The 25,468-nt window shown below is 43.2% G+C and overlaps 1 protein-coding gene across 2 annotated transcripts; it reads right to left on the reverse strand.

Moving 5' to 3' along the window:
• Positions 1-621: 621 nt before the first annotated feature.
• Positions 622-25,230, reverse strand: Nsfl1c (NSFL1 (p97) cofactor (p47)). 2 transcript variants are annotated; one of them, XM_005414707.2, is made up of 10 exons: positions 25,040-25,230; positions 22,794-22,891; positions 17,001-17,075; positions 14,975-14,980; positions 14,238-14,403; positions 13,580-13,672; positions 8,683-8,792; positions 8,164-8,301; positions 3,444-3,608; positions 622-1,896 (listed from the first exon to the last, which is right to left on the reverse strand). In XM_005414707.2, exons 1-10 carry the CDS (start codon positions 25,142-25,144, stop codon positions 1,734-1,736), a joined length of 1,119 nt encoding a protein of 372 aa, XP_005414764.1. In that variant the 5' UTR covers positions 25,145-25,230; the 3' UTR covers positions 622-1,733. The 2 variants fall into 2 exon arrangements, with proteins under 2 accessions (XP_005414764.1, XP_005414765.1); XM_005414708.2 differs by lacking the exon at positions 14,975-14,980 and having other exon boundaries at positions 25,040-25,229.
• Positions 25,231-25,468: the final 238 nt, after the last annotated feature.

Here is a 25,468-nt window from a genome sequence, read left to right on the forward strand (position 1 = left end):
TGCAAACCATTCTAGATGATGCAGGTGTAATTGGCAGGTTTAGGATCTCTTCTGATATGTGACTAATATAAGCAGAAACCAGGAGGAGGGGTAGGGCGGGGACTCAAGAGTGTGGAAGCAGGACCTAGGGGTGGGTGGAGTGCATGTACCTGACCACGGGTTCTGGAAGCTGAAGTCACCATGTACCACTTACCAGCTGTTACATGGGCTTAGGTTCTTGCAGTAAAACATGGAACCTGTGCAAAGCACTACAGTACTTATAGTGGCTGCTGTCAATCTCCTTCCAAGCAACTCATTAAAAAGTACAAAACTCTGCCGTCTTCATTCTGATTTTTAATGGTCAAGGTGGCAATAATTTTGTTTTCTAGATCTGTACTTACCTCCCAATTATTGCCACCTGCTACAGAAAACACTGGGGCAGGTACTACAGCTCTAGCAGGCTGCTGCCAGTTTGGCAAGTTTGGGATCGAAGCACCAAGCCAAGTTGAAACTACCATCTCCCATGGCTATAGGTGGATGCAGCACTGGTTCCTGGCTTGTAACAGAGTGAAGCCGGAAAGTGAGTGTCTGGTGGTGACTACTTGCAAAGAGAGTTGAGGCGCAAGATGGCTCAAAACCAGGTTGAATCTAAGTCTGTGGTTCATTTAATAGGGCAGTAGGAAACGTTCCATTCAAACATCAAAGGTCCTTCTTGCAACGAAGCCAGCTTAGGGGTCTGAAGGGTTTTTATCAGGCTATGACTACAACCTTAACTGCTGCAAGTCAGAAAGCTGAGCAAAGATGTGAAGTGAAACTTGCAACCCAAAGCTACATTCTGATATTACACTCAATCTCAAAAACTGCCAGAAGCCTCTCACAAACAACACAATAAAAGGCACCCACAGCACAGGACAGTACTGATCTCTTCAGCATCTTATTTGCCACATACTTCCAGTGAATAATTTACCCACCTCTTAGGTCCCCTCAGACTTCTGCCTATGGAATAAATAAAGCAACGGCAGCAACTGAGAACCACCAGGGGATAGCATCCTTGGATGATGGGAAGGGAAAGGGCTCGGCAGGTGTAGTAGAACCTCAGAGGGCCACAGCCTAGGAGTGTGGATATACCAGGCAGGGCTGAGTGAAAGGTGTATGGGGAAGCATTTATTTTCACTCAAAGAGGCTGTATCCATTCAGCTCTGACCTCTTCAGGGGACTTTTGGCACTGCCAATTTTTGTTAGGGCAAGTGACATATTCATATGGGAGCAAGTGGCTGCAAAGCCTCTTTCCATACATCTCATCTTCCTTCCCTTCAAAGAGAGCATCCTCCAGTCACTTTTTGGGGTTACAGAAGGGACATGTTAGTGGGTGAGGGTTGTGTGTGTGACAGTAGTTTTTATGCAGAGAGGATGGAAGAACAGCTCCCCACCATGCTCCCAAGGTAAATAACATTTTGTAGCAATCAAGATTTGCTCCAGTGGGAGTGTTCCCATACACATGCTGGTGATGTTTCTTCAATTTTTTTTTTTTAAATTTTTATTTTTTTTAAAGTCCACTGATCCTCACAAAAACCCAGGAAATGCAACTAAAGAAAAACTAATGTCCAACCAAAATCTAGGAACCCAGAGCTATGGAGGAGACATGGCACTGGAGCATGGCCCTGGGTATGCACAGGGGCAGGAGGGGTGATCCCCATGGGGCATGGCTGCCAACTGCAGGAGACACAGGAAGGAAGGGGCCCGAGGCTGAGCGGTTATGTTAACCGCTGCACGATGACAGCATTGAGTAGGTTGGCTTCCTTCAGTGTTTGGCTCTCATCAGCCAGCTCTTTGTTCGGAAAGGTAGTCATGAGGACAAAGCTGGTGGCAGCCATGGCCGGCCGGGCATCCACGATGAAAAGTCGGATGTCGCTGATCCTGAAGGAGTGGGGAGCAGGTGAGCAGTTCCATCTCTGGTGCCCACAACCCCCACCCCTGGAAGGATGAACAAGAGTCTCTTCCCTGCCCAGCTTCACCATGAACAGCCAAAGCAATCATTTAGAAGCACATCAGACCAGTCCTTCCCCTGCTGATATCTCCATTTTCTTTACTGTGGTCCCAAGGCCTACCTAATTTTGTCCTCCTTCCCTTTATTCTCTTTTTTCTCCTTTTAGTTTCTCATTAGGCCATACTCCCGTCCCAGCCCTCTTTTCACACACTCTCTTGCCTCCCTTCCATAATCCTAGCCACGCTTCAGGCTGGACTGACAATTTCCTCTGCAACCTTACCCTGCTCCTAGTTGTTCTTTGACCTTCCTTTTGTAGCACCAGTAAAGTGTGTAAGCACACAATTCTAGGATGACCTGATTACTGCCCCCTACAGACCACAAATTCCTCTGGGGAAGATAATATCTCTTTTCTATGCCATAGGAGGCACTCAAATTATGTCATCAATCCTCAGTTCCAGGAATCCCCTGTCTAGATGTTGCTTATGCCTTGAACCTGGTGATCATGAGAATGGAGTCATCTGAAACTATTTGTCCCTAGAGTGCTTGAACAGAAGTTTCCTTCTGCTTGCAAGCCCCAGGACCTATGCCATCTACAGTGTGGTCCTTGTGCAAGATACATGCAGCCTGAGATGGAGCAGACCAGGCCCTCTCACCCACACTCTGCATGGGCTATGCTCCCTAGGCTGAGCAGCAGTTCTGCTGGGGTTGACAAGAGAAATAAAACTGAAGTGAGTAACTCTGGCCAGTAAGATGGGTCACTCCATCTCAGAGAAGTACAAGGAAGGATCCAGATATTCCTCACACTGGCGGCTCGATGCACACCTCTATGAGGAACCCAGTCAACATCCAATGAGTGCCAAACCATTCACTGGCCCCACAAGTAGATCTTGGCTTGGTTGGCCCACTACAGATAAAACTTAAACACCCCTGCTCTACAGAAAGGAGTTGTCAAGTATCTTTATTAGCTACAATCCTCCAGCACCTCTCCCATTAGTCTCTTCTTGTGGCGCCTCAGTTTCCCCATCTTTGAAATAGAGGCAGCAGTTTGCTCTGATCCAGTCCAGACAGTCTCAGAGAGTAGAGCAGATCTCAAAGACCAGACCAACAAAAACCTTAACAGCCTTGTGGTTTTCAGAGACCCCTGGAGGGAGTGAGGTGGAGGAGGCCAGGTAGGTGGGGTGTGAACACTGCACCTTCTCTTTGCCATTAACCACAGCAGTTCTAATTTGACCTCTTTTACACCTAGGCTTTAGCAGAAGACTGCCTTTGAACAGAGTCTAGTGGTTTAAAAAAACCAAGGATGAGGAAGGGGACCATAGGAGAGATACGAGCAGTCCTCAGTCATACTAACAGAGAGCGGGAACAGGACCCAAAGGCACCAGACTTGCAAACTCTCTACCCTTTCCTCCAGAAGGGCTGCAGGTGTGCAGGTGTCTGGGATACTGCTAGAAAATCTAGACCAGATGATACAAGGTACCTGTGGCTGTGGTTAAATTTCTGTACCAGCCTCCCACCATCGGCAAGTCGTATTTGGATGTTGGTAGTAGGCTCTGACTCGTTGATTAAGACAGAAGAGCTGGCTTTGGCTTCATTTTCTGCTTGCTGGGCTGGAGAGCTGGTACTCAACACCTGGGGGGCCGTGCTGAAGAGAGAGAACATTAGGGTTGTGTAGCAGGGAATTCCTTCTCACATTTTTACTGAGCATCTGCTGTGTGCCTGGCTCATGTCTGGTGTTGCTGATGCAGTGATCAGGATAGACTGAAACCTGCCCTTGTGGGACTTACAGGTCCTGAAGAATTCACTTCAGACCCCAAGTGTGGATGCTCGCTCCCTCACTCCCCAAGAAGCCTTGGGTCAGGGACTCACTCACTCTTCTTCCTCAAGTGCTCACCTGAATAAGTATTGTACGCAGGAAGCCTGAGGCTGGAGAAACAGAGAATAGGACTGCGGGGCTCAACAGCAAGGCTAAGTATCAACTTCTATGAAGTGCTGAGGGTAGCACTCCCAAGTTTACAGCCAAGAATCCTGGATACAACCTGGCAGGCTACCAGTTGTGGTGGACTCTTCAAACCTACATCCCCATGTACACGTGGGTATGTCTCATATTCATGTGCCAACTATGGGTGTGTGTGTGTGTGTGTGTGTGTGTGTGTGTGTGTGTTGTATGTGGGAGCGCGATGGCAAGATTTCTTAAAGGGCAAAAAAAATGGACTCGTGCAGTGAAGAGGACATGAAGTCTGCTAGTGGTTGGAGCTTGATCTTAAGAATCATATAGGCCAGGATTGTGTGGCCTTGCACAAATCAGTCAGGTTCCCTTAGTTTTAACAAGGGTAATAACAAGGACTTTTAAAAGGATTAAGGCTACCTGCCTTGCCTCAGTCAGCTTTTGTGAGGACTAAAGGGGAAAATTCCATCAAGTACTGAGGGTGGTGGACAAATACAAAGTGAACATAAACTCTCAATTCACAACAGTGAATTGAAGCCTTCTCTCTTCTAAACACCCATTCACCTCATTCTTATCTTTTCTCTTAGCAGACCTGGCCTACACCTTCACAGGAGAGAGGAAGCATTAGTCTGACTTTTCCCTCAAGCCCCTAATTTTATCAGCCTCGCTGCCTCACCCTTGCCCTGATCTTTATAATCTAAAAAGTGCACATGCAGCAAATCCAACTGAAAATGCTCTCTGGAATGTTTCATAGAATCCTAGTTCCTTGAGGCTGGCAGAGGACTAAGAAATGCCACGTAATATTTTAGTAGCACCATCGAGTATTAAAGGTTTCAAGAGATTGTGCAGTGAAGGCAAACAGTGAACCACCAGGTCCTGCACTTTACACTTGTTAACATCTTGCAGAAATAGTATTTCAAGGATCCTAGTTTGTGAAATGTTGCCTAGAAAACATAAAAAGCAAAGTAAATATCCTTTTCTGTGAATGTGAATAATATGAGCTGAGGGAACTAGGAAATGGAATGCAGAGAATGCTGGCCACATCAGTGTGTTGAGAGAAGCTGCTCTGTACATCAGCCTCACAGGATGAGGACTCAAATGTAGGCTGGCACACACAGGCAAATTATGTGCTCACAGCCTTGTTTGGAAACAGTGGAAAGTTACAGATTACACATGTAAATGTTTTACAGCTACTAATACTGTTTGTTTAGTAGTTTTATGGGCATAAGGTCCACTCTTCAATTAGATTACAGGGAGCCAGTCTGATCCCTCAACAGTTTGTAACAATTCTAAGTATGTAACAGGTACTCATTGAAGCTATTGCCTACCAGAAAGAGATGACCACATTTTCAGTGAGACTTAAAATGAGGAAGCTGTTATATTCAAGTAGCAGACATCTGTTCAGGTAGAGTAAAGGAAGGGGAAAATAGGTGTGACATCTATACCTACTTTGTTCAGGTGTTGTATAGGGGGCTTTATATTAGCCTCCCTGAATCATCATGACCACCCTTTCAGATAGGGATTATCTCCATTTTACAGATGAGAAAAGAGAACCACATGCTATAGATCAGTTCTAAAAATTTTACTTATCCAACAAACAACTTTCTCCCTTTATGTATTTTTCTATATATTCCCCCTAGCCAAGACTCTGTTGAGATTTACTTTATGGAACTAATATTTGTATTGAAAACACATCCTCAATCTCCTCCCCTGCTCCTGGGGGAATCTAATGCACTCATCAGTTAGGAACTTATGACCTTTAGCATGTCACTAAAGATCTTGATGTCTCCATCTACTTCTCTGAAAATGGGAGATCCTGTCCTTACCCTCTCCTACTTTTTAGTGTATGGCACCCATTATTACTAAGGACAGTAGGTGGACAGAAACTTTTCAGGAGTACTACAAGCCATCTTGTCCCAGCTCTATTAACCTATGGCCTTGAGAACAGGCTCACTTTCTAGGGAGTTAGTGTCTTTGTGTAAAACAAAGAGCTGTTTGCATGGGGATGCACACCTGTAATCCCAGCAAATAGGAGACTGAGGCAAGAGGATCATGAGAGCTACACAGTGGGAGTCAGTTGTGAACTTTCCCTTATAACTGATGTGGAGGTAAAAACTAGATACCGTACCACATTTTTAGAGGGCAATTTGACATCTTATAAATATGATGATCTTTTGAGCCAGCAATTTTATCTCTAGCCCAAGATTATAGGATATACAAAGATTTAATTACAGAGATATTCACTGCAATGTTCATGGTACTGGCAGTCTGCTTATGTATTTCAGCAATGACTGGTGAATTATAGCACATCTCTGTAAGAAACAAAACCACATAAGCATAGAAATGAAAGTACAGAAATACATGTACTTAATGAAATGACATCTATACTTCACTGATTAGGCAAAAAGCAGGGGACAAAACAGCATGCACATCAGTCAGCTTCCTATGATTATAACAAAATACTTGAGCTATCTATAAAAACTATATTTGGGCCACAGTTTTGGAGGTTCCAGTGCAAAATAGGGCAGACCTACTGTCTCTGGGCCTTTGGTAGGCACGCCACGTGGTAATACTGGGGAGAGCCTGGCAGAGCAAACTGCTTACCTCATGGCCAGGAAGCAAAAAAGAAAACAAGAGGAGCATAATCCCCTTTGAAGGTATGTCCCCAGTGACCTAAGGACCTTCTACTAGGCCCCAGCCTCAAGGGTTCCAAAACCTCCCAATGGTGCCACCCTGGGGGCCAAGGCTCTTAAGAGTGGGCTTTTGAAGGACATGTACCCAAATCACATAGCAGCATGTTTACAAACATGCACACATGTATAAAACTAGAAGGATATGTTCTCAGAGACTAACTAAATATTTCTGGGTGTTATGATGTTTAGAAACAATTTATTCTTTATCTGGATTTCCTATTATTTTACATTTATAAAACAAAATAAAACAAAAAAACAGGTGTCTACAAAGCTCACTGAGGCTGACAGGGACACTAACTTTGAGCATGGCTATTCTGGGCCAGCCAACAACCCCCATTTGGCAGGTGAGATGATGAAAGCAGGCTGACACAGCTATGTTGGTTCTGCTAAGTCACAATCTCTTGGTCTCGAATGCTCTGAGCTCTGACCCTTGCTCTGAGGAGGTGTGAATGGACAACAAGGAGGTAGGAGATTTCTGGAGAGAATCACCCATAAGAGAAGTCTGAGCTGCTGACAGACCAAGCACTGATCCCTGAGGAGTACTGAGGAGAGCAAGGGCTGTTGCTAGCTTGAGAGCTGCCAGCCTGAGGGCAGAAGTGTGGGAAAGAATGCTAATCAGAAAGCCTAGGTTCTGCCAGTCTACCATATGAGCTATGTGCTCAAGGGGCAGTCCTCAAAGCCTAAACAGGCTCAGCTTTTCCTCTAAAATCAGGACTTTCTTGGCAAGGAATTCCATGCTAAATATCTGTCATATACATGGTTCCCTCTGAAGAATACTAACTACTGACCCCATGGCCATGGTCAAAGATGGAGGAACCCTGAGAGAAGGCAGCCTACCCCTGGATGGCCAAGGTCCTAGTGGAAGAATTCTGCTCATCATGGTTTATCAGTGACTATTAACTAATCAGATCCAGCTGGAGTTTGAATACAAGATAAGAATGACTTGGCAGAGGGTTAAGAAGTGGGAAGATAGGACAATGGTAGAGGACATTGGCAAAGACTGTCAGGCGGGACCAAATAATAAAGAGCTGGTGGGCTGCTACAGTGGTGGAACACTTACCTGCACGAACAAGTGTCTTCGACTCCTGATCCTAAGCAATGCTACTAGGTGGCCTGGCTGGGTGGGAAAACCTGCAATTCCTTATCCCTGAGTCCCAGTTTAGACCTGAAGTCATCAAGGAGATCAAACTTTCCCCAACACTTTTGATAACTGAGCCAAAGCACCAATTGTGTTACTGGTCACCAAGGGCAGTATTCTATATGCATCAGTTCTTTTATTTCTTGCAACAACAATCCTAGCAGGTAGGGACTCTTTTAATCCCAACTGATAGCTGAGGAAACAGACTATCAGGTCCAAAGTCACACAACTACAAAATGAAGGAGGGTCTTTACTTTGAACTTTTAAACTCCAAAATTCACATCCTCCATATTCTTCTTTCCATAAAAATAAAATTTGAACTACTCTGTAAACAGGTATCCCCACTGCTCTAGTGAGAACACAAGGTCTGCTGGGCCCTGTCTATTGGGACTGTCTGGGGACTACTGGTGCTGCTTCTTACCTGCCAAGTTTCTGGCCTTCACCAGTGAAGGCTTTGAAAGCTCCCTTGGGCTTTACAAAGTCCTCGTCCCGATGGTCTTCCATATCCAAGTTCACCTGCCCACCATGAGCTAACCTCCTCAGCTCTGCTGGCACCTCCCTGTGAGGGAAAAGGCAGTATTGGGGTTCACAGCAAGTAGGATATTTGCCAGGGATGTGGTGAGAGAAGAAGCCTCTCAGTTCCAATGCTGAAAACTACTAGGCGCTGGCTACTCCAGTGGCTACCTCTGCTTTCTTTCTTACCTGCTTAGTCACAGTAGACACCTACTTATTTGGCCACTTAGCTCTGCCCCAGGCTAAAAAGGGAAAAATGAATAAAGTTTTTAGAGCAGAACTGTGAACCTGTGTCTCAATCTGTCTCATCTGTGCTAACTCTGCTTCAAAAATTTTATTTCTCACATAATAAAATGCTCTGTCTCTTCCTTTTTAACTTGGCATCTTATTCACTAATTTGGGACTCAAAGAGGGCTTTTCTGCTCACCCTCTGCGGATAGACTCTAGAAACTGGGCATTGGATGGGTCTTGGTAGCTTCTGAGCTCGCCATTGTCCAGGCTGAATCCACTTTTCCAGAGCTTCAGAACAACATGAACCTATGATGACAGGAGGCAAGCAGTTAATATAGCCATAAACTTGTAGAGTACACCAACCTGAATTTGCAAGATAGTGAGCTTTTACTATGTCACCACATTGCTATTATTAAAACACAGACAGGCACACACATATATACACACATGCATGCAAAGGGAACTCAATTAACAACCAACCAAGAATTCATTAACCTAAAATAGGATGGTGATATGGCAGAGGCTAGTAGCATGGGCAGTGTTTTAAGGAGAGCTAGGTTTGTATCTTGACATTGCCATTCATGAGCTGGGTAGCTCTCAGCAGGTGACTCAATTGAGGTTAAGACTCCCTTATCTGTATGGCTGCAAGTATCTCTGGTATATAGCTAGTGTTCTCGCTCATCTATTCATGAATACTTTGCACTCATTAAACATGGTATCTACAGCTGGGTGTATGGTATTATGTGTCTGTAGTCCCAGCTACTTGGGAGGCTATGGCGGGAGGATCACTTGAGCCCAGGTGTGCAAGACTAACCTATTTGAGATAATGAGACTCTGTCTCAAAAATAAACAAAAGCCCACTCCGCTGATTCTAGCCTCTGTGAGGCTGAGGCAAGAGGAATGCAATCTGGATCCCAGCCTGGGCAACTCTGGGCAATACTTAGCAACTCTGTCTCAAAATAAAAAGTAGTAAAACATGGGCTGGGGATATAGCCCAGTGAGAAGCCCTGGGTTTAATTCTCAGCACTGAAGAAACAAGAAAGAAAAGGGCTAAGAAGGCTAAAACAAGGAATGTAAACATGTACTACAAATGTGTACTAACAAAAAAAAAACAATACAGTCTGTTTAAAAAGTGAAATATACAGAAAACAAATATGTCAACTGAAATTAAGAAAAAATTTTAAGTTGTTCATTTTTATTAACAAGTAAGTTTGACTGCATCATACCAAATGCGGAAAACCTAAAAGCACTCCCCCTAATATCAGGAACAAGATAAAGATGTCCACTATCACTTCTACTCAACACAGTACTTGAAACATCAGCCAGAGCAATTAGGCAAGGAAAGAAATGAAAGATATACATACAGGAAAGAAAGAACTCAAACTATCATTATTTGCAAATGACATAATGTGCTACATAGAAGACCCAAAGAACTCCACCAAAAAATTCTTAGAATAACCAATTTCAGCAAAAAAGCAGGATACAAAACTAACACACAAAAATCACTAGCATTTGTGTACAATGAATGGGATGAGAAGCAAATCATGAAAACAATACCATTCACAGTAGCCTCAAGAAAAAAATAAAAAAAGAAATATCTAGGAATTAATCTAACCAAAGAAGTGAAAGACCCCTACAAAGAAAACTACAGTAACCTGAAAAGGAGACTGGAGAGGACATCCAAGACGTCCCCTGATCTTGCGTAAGCAGAACAAATATAGTCAAAATGGCCATATTTCCAAAAGTGTTACACAGATACATGCAGTTTTAATCAAAATACCAATAGCATACTTTATAGATCTAGAGAACACAACCCTGAAATTCATATAAAACCAGAAGAGACCCAGAATAGCAAAAGTAACTGTCTTAGTTACTTTATTGTTGCTGAGACAAAATACCTGACACCCAAAGTTAAAGGGGGAAAGGTTTAATTAGCTCAGTTTGTAGAAGTTTCAGTCCATAATTGCTGGCTCCAAGGCAGGGTGGTTTGGCAGACAGGCACCACAGAGGAGGAAATATTTCATGGTAGAAGACAGCAAAAGCAAGTAAGCAAAGGGATCCACAGTCCTTTCCCTTATATCTTATCGAGGGTACTTGGGGGAGTGAGGCGGTAAGCCCTCACAACCTTTATCCTAGTGCCCTTGACCCTAACACTGCACCATGAATCAATTCTAGGTGTCACACACACTAGATCCAACCACCTCTGGAAAAGCTCTACCTATGATTGGATGAAGCTTTGGGGGAACATCTACATATAGCCATAACAGTAACTGTGGCAGTAAGAGCAAAGCAGGCAGCATAGCAATACCTTACTTCAAGCTATACTACAAAGCAATAGAGAAGCTGGGCGTGGTGGTGCACGCCTGTAATCCCAGCACTGGGGGGGATTGTTGGGAGGATTGTTGAGAGTTCAAGGCCACCCTGGGGTACAATGTAAGCTCAAGGCCAGGCTGAATTGCATAGTGAGACCCTGTCTCAAAAAGAAAAACAAAAGACAAAGCAATAGTGATAAAAGTGGTATGGTACTGAAACAGAAACAAACACGTGGATCAGTGGAACACAATCGAGGATACAGAAACCTCACCAGACATACTCAACTATCTGATCTTTGACAAAGGAGCCAAAAACATATGCTGGAGGAAAGACAGCCTATTCAACAAGTGGTGTTGGGAAAACTGGTTTATCTATTTGCAGAAGAATGAAACTAGACCCTTATCTCTCATCATATACTAAAGTAAACATGGATTAAAGATTAAAACAGAAACATTAAACCTTCTGGAAGATAAAATAGGTAAAACATCTGAAGACATAGGTGTAGAAAAGGATTTTCTAAATACAATATCAATCATACAAGAAATAGCAAGAATCAACAAATGGGACTATATCATACTAAAAATCTTCTACAGTAAAAGAATCAGTAGAGTGAAGAGATAACCTATAGAAGGAGAAAAACTTTTGCCAGCTACTCCTCAGGCAGAGGACTAATATTTAAAGTAGGGAAAGAATGCAAAAAAAAAAAAAAACACCTAAAATTAAAGACCCGGTCAAGAAATGGGCATGAGCAATGAATACATACCTCACAGAGGAAGAATTACAAATGGTCAAAAGATATATTAAAAAATGCTCAACATCTCTAGCCATTAGAAAAATAATGTAAATAAAACTAAGATCCCACCTTACTTTGCAAGAATGGCAATCATGAGGAAATCAAACAATAACAACTGCTAGCATGGTCATGGTAAAAAAGGAACCCTCCTCCATAGTTGGTTGGAATGTAAACTAGTACATCCATTATGGAGAGTAGTATGGAGATTTCTTAAAGAACCGAAATTAGAAATTCCATACAACCCAGCTATCCCCCTGCTAGGTTACCTTCCCTAGAGCATAAGTTATACTGCAGTGTTACTTACATACCAATGTTTATAGCAGCACAATTTGTAACAGCTAAATCCTGGAAGCAACCTGTATACCCATCAACAGATGACTGGATAAAGAAAATGTGGTATCTATATATATAATGGAATACTACTAGACCATAAAAAATGACAATTCGAGATATCTGAAGGAAAATGAATGCACCTGGAAAAATATAATGTTGAGTGAAATAAATCAGACACACAAACTTAAGTACTGTATGGTTTCTCTCAGTTAAGTGAGGCAAAGTACAAACAAAGAAAATGATATAGGATAGATAGAAAGGGACAAGGCGATGGGCCTCTTGCCATAGGGAAGTGAGGAGTGAGGACGGGAAGGGGAAATAATAATAAAAAAGATATGCCATGTACAGGACCCTAATAACCCCAATTAATGCAAACATTACATACCACAACATGAACTAAGACAAATAAAAGGTTTTTTTTCTTTTGGAGTCAGGGTCTCACTATATAGCTCAGGCTGGCCTTGAACATGTGGTGATCCTCCTGCTTCAGCCTCTCAAGTGCTGGGATTAAAGGCGTGTGCTACCACACCTGGCTGCTAAGACAATATCAGCAAGTATGAAAAAGAGAGAGGATCAGGTGGGGGAGGAGGAGAAGAGAAGGGGAAGAGGATTAAAAAAAAAACCAAACATATGCACATGTAACCACTTCCAAGAAGACTATAAACTGCATGAACTGCAAACATATATTAATAAAATATAAATTAAAAAAGCAAATAAAGTACATATATTCACAATATGTAAAAAGATAGATAATAGGAAATAGGCAGATAGGTGTTTTTCAAGTGGGAAGAGGATCAAGAGATGGAGGGAGGGCAGAGGAAGAGGGTGAAAAATAATTAAAATGTATTATGTACATGTACCAACTCTTCATAAGGGATATAATCAGTATGTACTATAAACACGTACTAATAAAAAAAAAAACACACAAAAAAGAAGGCTGAAAGCTAATGCATTAGTAACTGCTGCCACAAGTAGACAGGATTTTTATTTTCTTTCTGTTTGACTTTACTTTGGAATAAGACCCAAAGTAATTTAAAAGATACGGGGGCTGGGGATTTAGCTCAGCAGCACAGTGCCTGCCCGGCAAGCACAAAGTCGTGAATTCGATCCCCAGCACCAGAAAAAAAAACAAAAAAAATTTAAAAGATACATTATTATAGAAATAAATGGTCACAGGCCTACCTGAAAATGTTTGTGGCATATTAAAAATTTAAAAACATTCAAAATTATCCATTAAGTGTGACTGCACCCTATATACACAGAAGAAGTACTAAAGAATAATAAGGAAAACTAAACATGAGTTGTGTTTCAGGCCTTCTCTGGTGGTCTGAAAAGCAAATTCTTTAGCCACACCCACTTCACTAGAGAATCTAGATACACTATCCCTCTGCCTGAGATCCACAGAATGCTCAGAAACCTTCACCTGTCCATCCATCCCTTCCTCTACCCCTTCTCATCAGCTCCTGCCCAATGAGATGAAAGCTGCCTCTCATATCCCTGTAAGGCCCCTGTTCAGCCCACAGCAAGGGCAGTGTCTCTGCAGACCTCTCTCACACAGACTGCTGGTTCATGCACAACATGTGATCAATCCCTTCTGAAAAAGGGTGGGCTCACAATTCACAAGCTTCTGTAAAGAAGGCAGCAACATACTCACATCCTGGCTGGAATGCTGCCTCCTTTCTCCTGCCACATAGGCAGACTCTTCCTCCGGTGCTGCCCCAAGGCGGTAGCCACCTCCTGCAAAGGGCTATAAAACACAAGTTCATAAACACTTGGTGGTAGAGTCACTCAGGTACAATGATGCATCTTAGGTACATGAAAGAGGACAGGGTTCCTGATCAAGCCAGTACTTAGATGTACTTTCTCTGAGTATCAAACTTGGTGTCCATAAAGACGAGCATCAAGGTAAATAAATCAAATGGCCAAGATGGCAGTGAAACTTGGAAGGCACAGTATACCCAGCCAAAGAGAAGAGAAGCTACTAAAATCTAAGTAAGTGTGGCCATGTAAAAATTTGGATGCAGGATTAATACAAAAGACTTTCTGATTTCCCCTAAGACAGAAACTCAAATTTGGGATCTAGGCTGTAGGCCATATGTTTGAGGACTCTGTCCTCAATCATGGTTTCATGTTGAAGGTAAGAGAAACTACACTTTAGAAAAAAAAAAGAAAAAAAAGAAACTACACTAGTTTTCTGTACAGGTGACCAAGTGAGCAAATGAGAAAAACAGTCACCAGTAAAGTAAAAGAGGACCCCTCTCCACTGTGGAACCTGAGCACTACAGGCACAGGCAATGACCCTTAATGCTCACTCTTGGTTTACTGGTCTCTCCAGGGCTCTTGGTCACTCGCTCCACAGCTACAGCTCCGTGCTCCTTAGCACCTTTAAAGAGATCATCCACCAGCTCGTTGGGACTTTTCTTCCTGGGAGGGCCAACAATCTGTTGTCCACTTCTCTCTGAGCCCCCAGCATAAAACCTGTGCAGAAAACATACTTCTAACACCAAATGCACTTGGAAAACAAACAAAGCATGCCACAGGCTCTGGGCACAATGAAGCAAAGGATACAGTGTCTACTTTTAAAGAGCTTACTGGCTACTTGTGGACACATATAAGAAGGCAGGCAGGTACAATGCAATGTGAGAAGCTATGAAGACAGTAATGGGCCTCTGGGTACAATGAGCTGGGGAGGACACCAAGGGCTTCCTAGGAATATGCATCTGGGCTGAGTCTGGAGGATGAAGTTATCAAATGAACAGACTGGGGAAGGGTATTCCAGGCATGCACAACAGCTTGTCAGTGCAGGAGAGCACCAGAACTGTGACTGTCCATCTGCAAGCCAGCAACTCTCTGAGATAAGGACTAGGATTCCAGTCATTAGCTGCTACCTCTAGTAGTTCTGAGTTAATGATGGCTGTGGCGTGGTTAGTACAAGCAGCTAGGCTCCAGTCCTGGCCCTGTCACTGTGTGATCTGGGTAAACTGGTGCACTATTCTGTATACTGTCCTTGTCTCTGAAATGGGAGGGAGGGACCACATGCCCTACCTACCTGCTCCTTAAGTCAGGGCCGTGAGGTTCAAATCAGCAGATGTATGCAAAAGAACAAGCACAGTAATGCACATATGTGAGGTGGTGTGACACAACACCAAGAGCTCCCCCAAGACTCACTTCACCTTGTCATTCTTGTGACATACACTGGGGGCCCTGAGGAGATGATACTAGAGAAGGCCGGGGAAGCTCCAATCTCAAATACAAGCTCCAATATATCCATACCAGGCTTTATAATGAGTGAGGACTGGCTTCAGTATAAGTTAGTACTTTTTTTTTTACGTTGGCCTGAAAACCAGTTGTCACATAGCTGATTACTCCTATTCATAGTTAAGAAATAGTATGTCCCCAGATTGGGAGATGAAGACTAGTATAAATTACATTCAACCCTCAATCCTGCATTTTTTCTTTTTTTTGTTTTTTTTTCTGGTACCAGGAATCAAACTCACGACCTTGTGCTTGCCAGGCAGGCACTGTGCCGCTGAGCTAAATCCCCAGCCCAATCCTGCATTCACTATGAAATATGACACAAAGCATAGGTCCTGGCAGGGACAAGGTGGTAGTGTTGTTTTAGGTCTGAAATGCTAAGGCCAAGAAAGTTGTGGGCATATGAATAATGCAAGGTCATAGTTTGGAGGACATGACTGGGCAGAAAGTGGAGAAGGCTGGCATTTACATACTGGATGACACTACCTCAAAGATGTAAAACTCTGTCAGTAACACAGAACCTTCAGTCTATGTAGAAGGAAGGTTCTGACAGCAAACAAGGGCTGGGCATGGTGGGATATGTCTGTAATCCCAGCACTTGGGAAGCTACACAGGAGGACAAGACCAGCCTGAAATACACAGCAAAACCCTGTCTCAAAACAAACAAACACCAAAACAACAAACATATGTAATTTCTCAGTTCACTTCCCAGAGACTAACCATTGTTAGGTAGCTGCATTTTCATAATGGTTACTATATGTTTCTTAGGAATGTTCAACAGGCTGACACAGACCCATGAGGAACTAAAACCAGTGACATGGGGCTGTGGCCAATTCATTCTTTTTTGACTCAGGTAGGTAAGTGTCTACTCAGTGTACTGCAAAGTCTTTATTGAGGGATCTCTAAGCCGGGCTTAAGAGCTAGGAGGCTGTGATCAACAGCCTTAAAAATATTCAAGGCCTTGACTTGACAGTTTCATTTCTAAGAATGACTGTAAGAAAATAATCTGAAATGTGGTCAAAGATTAATATACAAAGATATTTACAGCACTGATACTTACAATAGTAAAAAACTAGAAACAACTGAAATGTTGGACATCCATATGATGGGTTATTATTATAGGCTCTAAAAATGCTTATGAAGAATTTTAACAATATGGAGAATTTTTTAAGACTTACCATTAATCCAACAAAAGCAAAATTATCTGCGCTTCATTGTGTAAAATATAATATAAAGTATATTTATGTTTAATTTATAGACTGAATAATATACCAAAATATTAACTGTAGTTACCAAAGGATAAATAAGTACTTTTTCATTACACTAGTTCATATTTTCCATAATGCACGTTATCTTTACTATACCATTCCTAAAACTTAAAAACAGTGTATGTATGTGTGGACTGGGAGAATATACATCCATAAGCCTATTATTCTACATATTGCTTATGTATTGCTTTTTCCTATAAAAAGCTAGAAAGAAATAAACTAAAAATATTGATACCTAGTTGTGCCTTGCCTATGATATTATAAATGACTTTCTCCTTCTTACTGGTTTGTTTCCCTCCCCCTAATATTCCTCAAAAAATATATACTGTTTTAATAGTCAAAAAACCCCCAAACAAACCCAGAATACCACAAAAGAAAAAAAAAAAGCAAGGGAGAATGATGACTTCTCAACTACAGGGAACAGGCTATGTTCTCAGAATAAAACCCCATGAACAGTAATGGTTAACAATAATCAAGCATATTTCTTGTGCCAGGTGATTCGTGCATTACTGTGAACTTCTCTTAGGCTCTGCCCCCACATCAAAGACTTACCTTTGGCCCTCTTCCTCCTCGTCATCCTCATCTTGGTCATGAATGAGGTCTCTGAAGGATGTCACCCTATTATCACTAGAGACACAGAAACAAGTAAAATGATTTCAGGGAGAGTTGAAGAAGGTAATTCCCATCATCAGCTGCTAAGCTGAGGAACTGGAATTAGATTTTTTTTTTAGTGAGGTGAGAAGAGGATACCTGTGGACGAAGGCCAATCCTGCATTCACTATGCACACTACCTCAAAGATGTAAAACTCTGTCAGTAACACAGAACCTTCAGTCTATGTAGAAGGAAGGTTCTGACAGCAAACAAGGGCTGGGCATGGTGGGACATGTCTGTAATCCCAGCATTTGGGAAGCTACACAGGAGGACAAGATAATGTAGCATTTATTTCAGCAATGTTACACAGGAGTAAGGCTAAATTAGAAAGTGATATTGTGAGGTAAATATAATCTAATTTAAGCTGTCCTGGAAGTGGGATAATGGAGGTCTTTACTACCTTAAATACTTACCAGGTTTTACTGGCTAACTAATTTTATCATTTAATTCTCAAAAACTTATGGAATGCCTATGCCAGACACTATATTGGACACCAGATGTAAAGATAATCAGAGTCAGTTCTTACAGGCTAGTGGGATACATGGTCCAGGCAATCATTCACTAGATCCTGTGTGGCAGAGGAAATCCAGGGGCCTTAAGAGTACAGAGCCTTTTGCTCTGAGTGAGGGAATGTCAAGAAGGACTTCCCATAAAAACACTACATTTTAACCACTGCTAATGAACTGGAAGATAGTAATCAGGTAGATAAAAGTGGTGGGGCTGGAGGAGAAAAGGCACGGATATAGCATTTCACGCAAGCCACATGTGCAAATGCACAAAGACAAGAGTCATATACTTAAGGAAAGACAAGAAGTGAATATGGGGGTAGCAGCACTGAAGGAGGAAAGGGCCCCACCTACTTCTGCTACCGGTCAGTCAAGAAAAGGTATTAGTATTTACAGGAAAAGAGCGCCACGTGGTGTGGGGTGCAGGTAGGGAGGGCACTACTAAACAAAGGTGCGAGAAGAGTTTATTCCCTCTTCTAACATTCTTACATTGCCACTTTCTTTCTAGTTTAGACATGCTCTCAAGGAACAAGCTTAGTTTTTTAAGGCCCATATGAGATAAGTTTTGTAAAGATAAAAAACAATTCTCTCTATCTCAGGGGGAAAAATAGCTTTCTTACAGAATGGGAGTGGTGGCTGAGTAAGTTTCCTGAGGTCAAACTAAGAGGAAGAGGTTATTTACTAGGGAAAATGTTCCAGCTCAGTCTTGGAAGATTTATTTCGAGGAGATAATCGGGGGACAAGAGAAGCTATGGAGTTCCAAAAACTAGCAACAAGAAGACACAGTCCCTGCTTGAGTAGATGAGGACAACATCCTGAGCATTCCTTGAGCTAGATATAATATAGTTCAAAAGGATCTACTTGATGACATTTGCACTAGCACATGTTAAATCTACTTACTCACCTTCTCACGGCAAGTTTTCCAGCTAAAGTCTCTGAATAATGAGTATCCATGGAAAAACAATCTCCTTGCTGTTAAACTCTTTTCCATATACACATGTATACCTTCTTGAGCAAAGTATTTGCTCCGGCTATGCATTTCTTTCCTTCCCACAAAAACCTATACATCTAGATTCTCACATAAACCTATGTCATATCAACCCCAACTCTGTCCCCTACCCTGGGATCTTGGGCATGCTATTAAAATTCTTTAAACCTTCATTTTTTCACATGTAAATGCAGGCAATCCCAGCACCAGCCTCCAGGGCTTTCTGTGTACAGCTGAGATACTGATGCATGTAGAGCTGTTTACATGCTGCAGTGCATTTAAATATTACTCATGAGCAGCAATTTTTGAAGTATGGTTCTTGGATTAGGAACATCAGTGTTACCTGTGAACCTCTGAGAAATGCAAATCCTTAAGGTCCACCTCCAGAAACTCTGGAAGGGGTGCCTAGCATCCCAGTTTTAAAGAGCCTTAAAGGTCATTTTGAGACAGCCTCAAGTTTAAGAAACACTGCTCTGGAGTAATGCTCTGAGAGTCAGTCACCTTATAGTACTGATGTCTTGGGGACATTACCAATTTCAGAAGCCTTTATCCTATGCGCTTTATAAATTGTACAAAGTCTTGGAAATTTCCATTTTTTGGCAATAAAATCCTATCCCAGGTCACTTTGGCAACTTCAAGTAGCACAAAAGTTCTTTATTAAATCTCACCTGCATTTAATCCGGTCATCTTGGTTCTGTGGCAGCATCTTTTTTGTGATGATGAAAATATTTTATCTGTACTGTCCAAACAGAAAGTCACTAGCCACATGTGGTTACTAACCATCTGAAATGCAGTTAGTGCAAACAAATGAGTATTTGTTTTATTCAATTTTAATTAACTTAAAATAGCTACATGAGGCTAGTGGCTAACTTACTGGATAGTGCAAAGAACTAGACAATGGTAGTTCCTGACATTCTAACAAAGCACAGCTTTTGTTAGATGAAAAAGAAAAATAAAGGAACAGATGGTCACTTCTTGCTTGATCTGTAACCAGGGGATAAGGGTGGGAGGTGTTGCTCAGGGAAGCAGCATGTTGTAGTAAAAGCAGCAATGGATTTAGAAAGCCTTGGCTGTCAATCTGTGGGCACAGCAGCTGAGTTACTCAAACTTTCTAAGACTCAGAATCCTACCCATGTTGGTGAGTACTCAAGCTATTTCCAAAGCTGTTGAAAGGTATAGGAGAACACAGGAGAGATAATATGGCAGAGTTAGACATTTGGTTAGCATTACTGAAATATTACCTCTCTCACTTTGAGACAAAAATTAAAAACAGTTCAAGACAACATATGAGAGATGTATGAAGATATGCTTAAAGTGAAAGAATTAGAGTTGTGACCAGAGTTCTGAGGACTAGGACTACGCGCTGCTCAACAGAGTGGGGATGGAGGCAAATGTGGGAAGAGCGCGCACAGGGATGGGACAGGAAGAGAGCAATAGAACAGGTACAACTACTCAAGTAAGATACTCAGATGAATGTAGAACCAAAAAATCAGTAGAGCTGGGCTACCAAAGGACTCAATTTGGCTTGCACAAAGGATTAAAGAAATGAGAAGTGGGTAAGACCAGGAAGGCAGACTCAGCATAAACTCTCCAGGCCTTTGAGTGTCTGTAGGGAGAGGTACTATGTTATCTGTGGATGAGAGTTAAGATGCTAAACACAGGACAGTCTTGCCCTTAAATTCTTGTTTTACTGTGACCTTGGGAAGAAGCCCAGCCTTCATGTTTTCATCTATAAAATGGGAACAGTAACAGTATTCACCTTACAGGTTGTGAGAACTAAAAAGATGTTAAAAAAAAAAGGCTTAACTCAGTGCTGGTACATACTAAATGCTCAATAAATGATAGCTGTCATTATTGAGGAGTTTAGACTTCTTCCCATAGCAATGGTTAACTTTTTTATGTCCCATACCCCTTTGAAAATCTAATCAAAGCTATGGACTCTTTTGCCAGAAAAGATACCTGCCAACATACATACAAACTTGTGCCTACAATTTCAGGTAATTTATAGACCTTCTCTCATCCATTCCAAAGATTCTTCCTAAGGGTTCAGGGTCTTCACACCCAACACCTCTGTTCTAGTCACTGAGTGCTGCTCCAAGAGAGCAGTGGCAACATGAAAGGTAGGTAAGAAGATGACGTGAGGAATGGGGAGAGGTTAGCAGCAGGCTAAAGTGTCCTGTGACAGCCAGGGGAAGTGGGGATGCAGGTCTCTCACAAAATTTTCATCTGGGTTGCAAGTACTGTTTTGCCTTTTCCAAAAATACAGTCAGTATTTTCCTGCAAGACTAGGACAATGAAGGAACAAACTGTGCCTTTCTTCCTCCTTTTTCTTGGCTTTACCCTGCCCATTACCAAGTCTGAGATTTAACCAAATCAAAGAGGCAAGGCTTCTGGGCTCAAATGTGTGTCTAGCCTTTTACTTCTTTCAGGCTTGATGTTAAACTCCATTTCTTTGAGTATTTTGCTTCTATGCTTATGTTTTCCAAGCCAGTGTAGCTGTCTATTTTTTGGTACCAGGAACTGAACTCAGGACCTTACGCTTGCCAGTCAGGCCCTGTGCTGCTAAACTATATCCTCGGCCCCTATGTTTATGTTTTAATATATGTCCTTGCTGTGGAATGAGGCAGGGGACAAAGAATAAGGGAGTATAGACACTAAAAATAATATAAAAAATAACAATAGCAGATATTTTGTTCTAAGTGCTATGTAAGTATTAATTCATTAATTCATTTAAGTACTATGTAAGTATTAACTTATGAAGAGGCAGACACTACTATTAATCCCATTTGACATACAAGGAAAATTAAGGGACTGAAATAAGTAATCTGCCCAAGGTTACAAAAGTCTGAAGTGGTAGGGCTGGGCTTTGAACCTATGCAGTTAAGCTCCTGCGCCTCTGATTTAATAAGCCACTGCCCTGACTGGAGTTCAGGACTGCTGAAAAAAGACAATATGATGGCATTAGAAACTAACTTGGAACTTCTCCCCACTGGTAATTCTGACATGCCAACATCCCAATAGTGTCCTCAGGTGGCTGTCAAAGACTAGGACCCCAGGAAATCAGCCACTTCTACCAGCAGCTGCAAGAACAGCCCTCACCCTAACAACCATGTCCCAAGCAGTAACAATCTCATGTGCCATCACCAACACTTCATATCTTAGCAGTGGCCTGTGAAATGATCACAAGAAAATAACTGAAAGACTGCTTATCTCCTTTCTCTGCAGATGAGAGGCAGGGAAAGATGTGAAGGGAGCAATGAAATTTGGTGCTAGTTTTCCTTCAAAGGAAGAAAATATATCTTAAACCTTAAATTCCCTGAGAGAGATAATTTGCCACTTCATGGCAAAGAAACATTCTTTTCTGTTTTCTGGGGTTCAATTCAAACTCAAATACAGTTTTCTGATGAAAACACATATCAGGGATGAAGCTAAAGCAGTGAGGAAAGCCAGAGTTCAAACACTTCTGTATGAAGAGGCCCTGCCTATCTCCCGGAAGACTACATTGTCACATCCTGTGGATTCCAACTGTCATCTGCCATGGGAGCTGAGAAAAGGGGCCAGGAAAGGTGGTACAAATGGGACTCAAAGGATTAATATTGTTTCTCCTAATAACTAAAGGGTAGGTTACACAGGCTTATTTTCTATAAGACTTAATAGGGTACTAGGCATCCTGTATTATCAAAGCAGCATTCCTGAAGTCGTCTAGCTTAAATTTCCACATCTATCAACCATCATCTAGCAACCCTGAAAGGAAGGCTTTTTGTTTTTGTTTTTTTTTTTTGGTTTTTCTCCAGTACCGGGAACCGAACTCATGACCTTGCGCTTGCCAGGCAGGTGCTTTGCCACTGAGCTAAATCCCCAGCCCTCAAAGGCTTTTAGATTTTACTTAAAAATTTCCAGATACTGAGCAGTTCCTCATGTTCCATAAATAAAAGGTTCTCAAAAATCTTAAAAAGTAGGTTCTGCTATTTCTCCCAGAATTGAACCATAACCACACTCAGATAAAAGTCATACATATCTCCATGTAGGAAAGGAGTGACACATAAAGGGAATTATTCCCCACCACTTGTTCTAACTTTATTTTCTCATTCAAGCCCCCTAGTCCACATATTGAGGCCTAAACCGTCTCTCAACTCAGAAAACAGCTCCTCCTCATTGCTGGAACCACTCAGGTAGCAATAACTGAAGTGAGCCCTTACCTTGGGGCTGTGCCTCTGGACACTGAACTGGGGGTTGCCTGTGAAATGGTCACAATGTCTTCGTCCCCTCCGTCCTCATAAAAGCTCGCTAGTGCGATCTGAAACAGAGAAGCAGTACCTTGGGACCTTGAAAGAGTCCTTTACCTAATACCTCCTCTTAACACAAAGGAATAAAAACATCAAGACATGATCCACACAAGACAGAAAATTTGACTGAAAGGTAACAGACCAACTGTTAGTCTTCATTTTACCTGAAACAAATTTCACCCATCAAGAGAAAAGAAAAAAGAACACCGGGTGGAAGATACTCTTTTGAAGTAAAAGCAGCATGTATTTATTGAGCATTTATTTATGTGCCAGGTTGTTCTGAGTCCTCTGCATGTGTTATTTAATCCTCACAGAATTACATGCAATTAGTCCTATTATTGTCTCATTTTACAGGTGATACGGAAGCACTGCAAAGTTAAGACTACTGCTCATAGTTAATTACACAGTTGGTAAGGAGTAGAGCCATGCTCAATTCTAGGCAATGTGCTCATGCCCTCAATCTTCAGTTATTCTCAATCTGTGAAACGTGGCACCCGTCCCCTCAACTCTAAAGAACAGATGATCCATTAAGACTTACCCACAGTCATATCTTAACCCTACATATACAGAAGGAATATAGGAGTCCTTTGGCCACCTGTGACTCTGTTTCCCTCACCAACTCAGTGGATACCTCATCACATATACTATGCACAAAGAAAGGAGAAAGAGCACGGAGGTCTACAGCGATGAAAAAGACAGCTTCGGTCTCAAGGTGACCAGCCACACTGAAGGCAGTAAGCTGTCACGGGACATAACTGGTCTGAACATGCGTAACGAGAAACAAGTAGCCTGATGGGGGTATTAGTGAGCTACCTTGGCACTTGCACTGAATGACAAGACTATATTTAAATCCTGGTCCTGACACTTTTATGAACCTCAGTTTCTCTATGTGCAGTGTGAGGAGACCGGGAGAGATGACCCAGTGACAATAATACTATGTATTTTTGGAAAAACACTTCTGCTTTATAATTCTGTCCAGCACAGGGGCTTCACACTGTGTCCACAGAGGCATGTGATGGTTTATCTAACACACCTGAGAAGCAATGCAAATCGTGGAATCAGCAGACCCAGTTCAAACTCCAGTCCCACTACTTACTAGCTGTGTGACTTTGGGCACATTCCTTGCCCTCTGAGCCTCCAATTTCTCATCCATAAAATGGGGCTTAGGCAGACAGGCACCATCATGGGAACAAGAGACAGAATTCTTAGGCCTTAATCAGTGTGGTGGAAATGTCTTTCCCCCTATTTTTATGTACCTATCAGGGCTAGTCCTTATTTTCTCATAAAGTGAGCTAGAACTGAGTTCTAATTCTCTCTTACCCTTGGTGGTAGCTAGTAAGGCCTTAAGCGTGTTAGTTTCCTTACACCTTTGCTGCAAAACTGTAAAGTTAAGTGACATAAGACGTGTAAAGCTGTTAGAACAGTGCTTGGCTTGTTGAATCTCCTCAGTATTCTCACCATCATTATCTACTACGATGTAGGCTGGCCAAGAATATTTATGCAAGTTTTCTTCCACTGAAAAACTGAACCAATGACTGAATGCTTACGTAGCAGGCATTGTTCTAGGCACTGGGGATTCATTCTTTGTGCAAAAATCTCTCCCCAGGGACGCTTATCTTAATTGAACACTTAGAACCCGCCAGTGAACTGCCAGTAAATTCCACGCGACTCCCACTGCACACATCGGTTAACTAAGCAAAGGTAAGAGGCCTGGGCCAGCTCCGGGGTCGGATTCCTTTCTCCCCCGCCGCCAGGCTGCGGACAGGAACGGGAGCGACCACCGTGCGCCGAGCCTCGCCCCAGCCCGGCGCTGGTCAGCGGGCCGCAGGCGGCCTCCAGCGGGCAGGCGGGCCGCAGCCACGCCCCCCGGCGACCCCGCTCCACGCGGCCGCCCACCGCGCCCGAGGTCTCGCCGACGCGCGGAGCCGGCGAGCCGTGGGGGAACTGGGGCCCTGCACGGCAGGCCTGCGTTGGCCCGCTCCCTCGCTCCCAAACTGAGCCGGCGACGTGTGGCAAGCGGCCCCGGGCCCACGAGGCCTCTCTTGGGCTGCGGTCGGGCAGGGATGACGGTGCGCTTCGGGCGCCTCAGGCTTGAAGGGTCGGGCGCCCGCGCCCCGCAGCCCCCAGACCGCCCGATGAGGCCCGCCTCGCGGAATTACCTGCAGGTCCCAGCCGGCCGACTCGAGGAAGAAGCGGGCCCGGTCCTCCTCGGCGCCCGTCACCGCCACAAACTCCCTCAGAGAGTCCTGCCGTTCCGCCGCCATCTTCGCTCCGTGCGCGTCCCAAACCACTCCGGCTGCCGCCGCACAACCACAGCCCGGCTGCCGCGTTCCGCCAGCCGGGCCACCCGGTCTAGCCGCTGGGCGCCACCCGCATGCCCCGCCCCGCGCGGTGCCTCACTCAAAATCCTCCGTGCGAGAACCACCCCGCCCCCGTTCCGCGACCCCTGGAGGCCGCGGTGGGGACCGCAGCCTAACGGCCGGCATGGATGTGGGCGGAGGATCAGAAGGGAGTTTTCCACAAACTTGTAGGATGAAACACAGAACCTGAAGAAATCAGATTCACAGTTATACATCGATTCATCCCAA

The sequence above is a fragment of the Chinchilla lanigera genome, unplaced genomic scaffold (genome assembly GCF_000276665.1).
Source record: "Chinchilla lanigera isolate Chin_1 unplaced genomic scaffold, ChiLan1.0 scaffold00195, whole genome shotgun sequence".
NCBI lineage: Eukaryota > Metazoa > Chordata > Mammalia > Rodentia > Chinchillidae > Chinchilla > Chinchilla lanigera.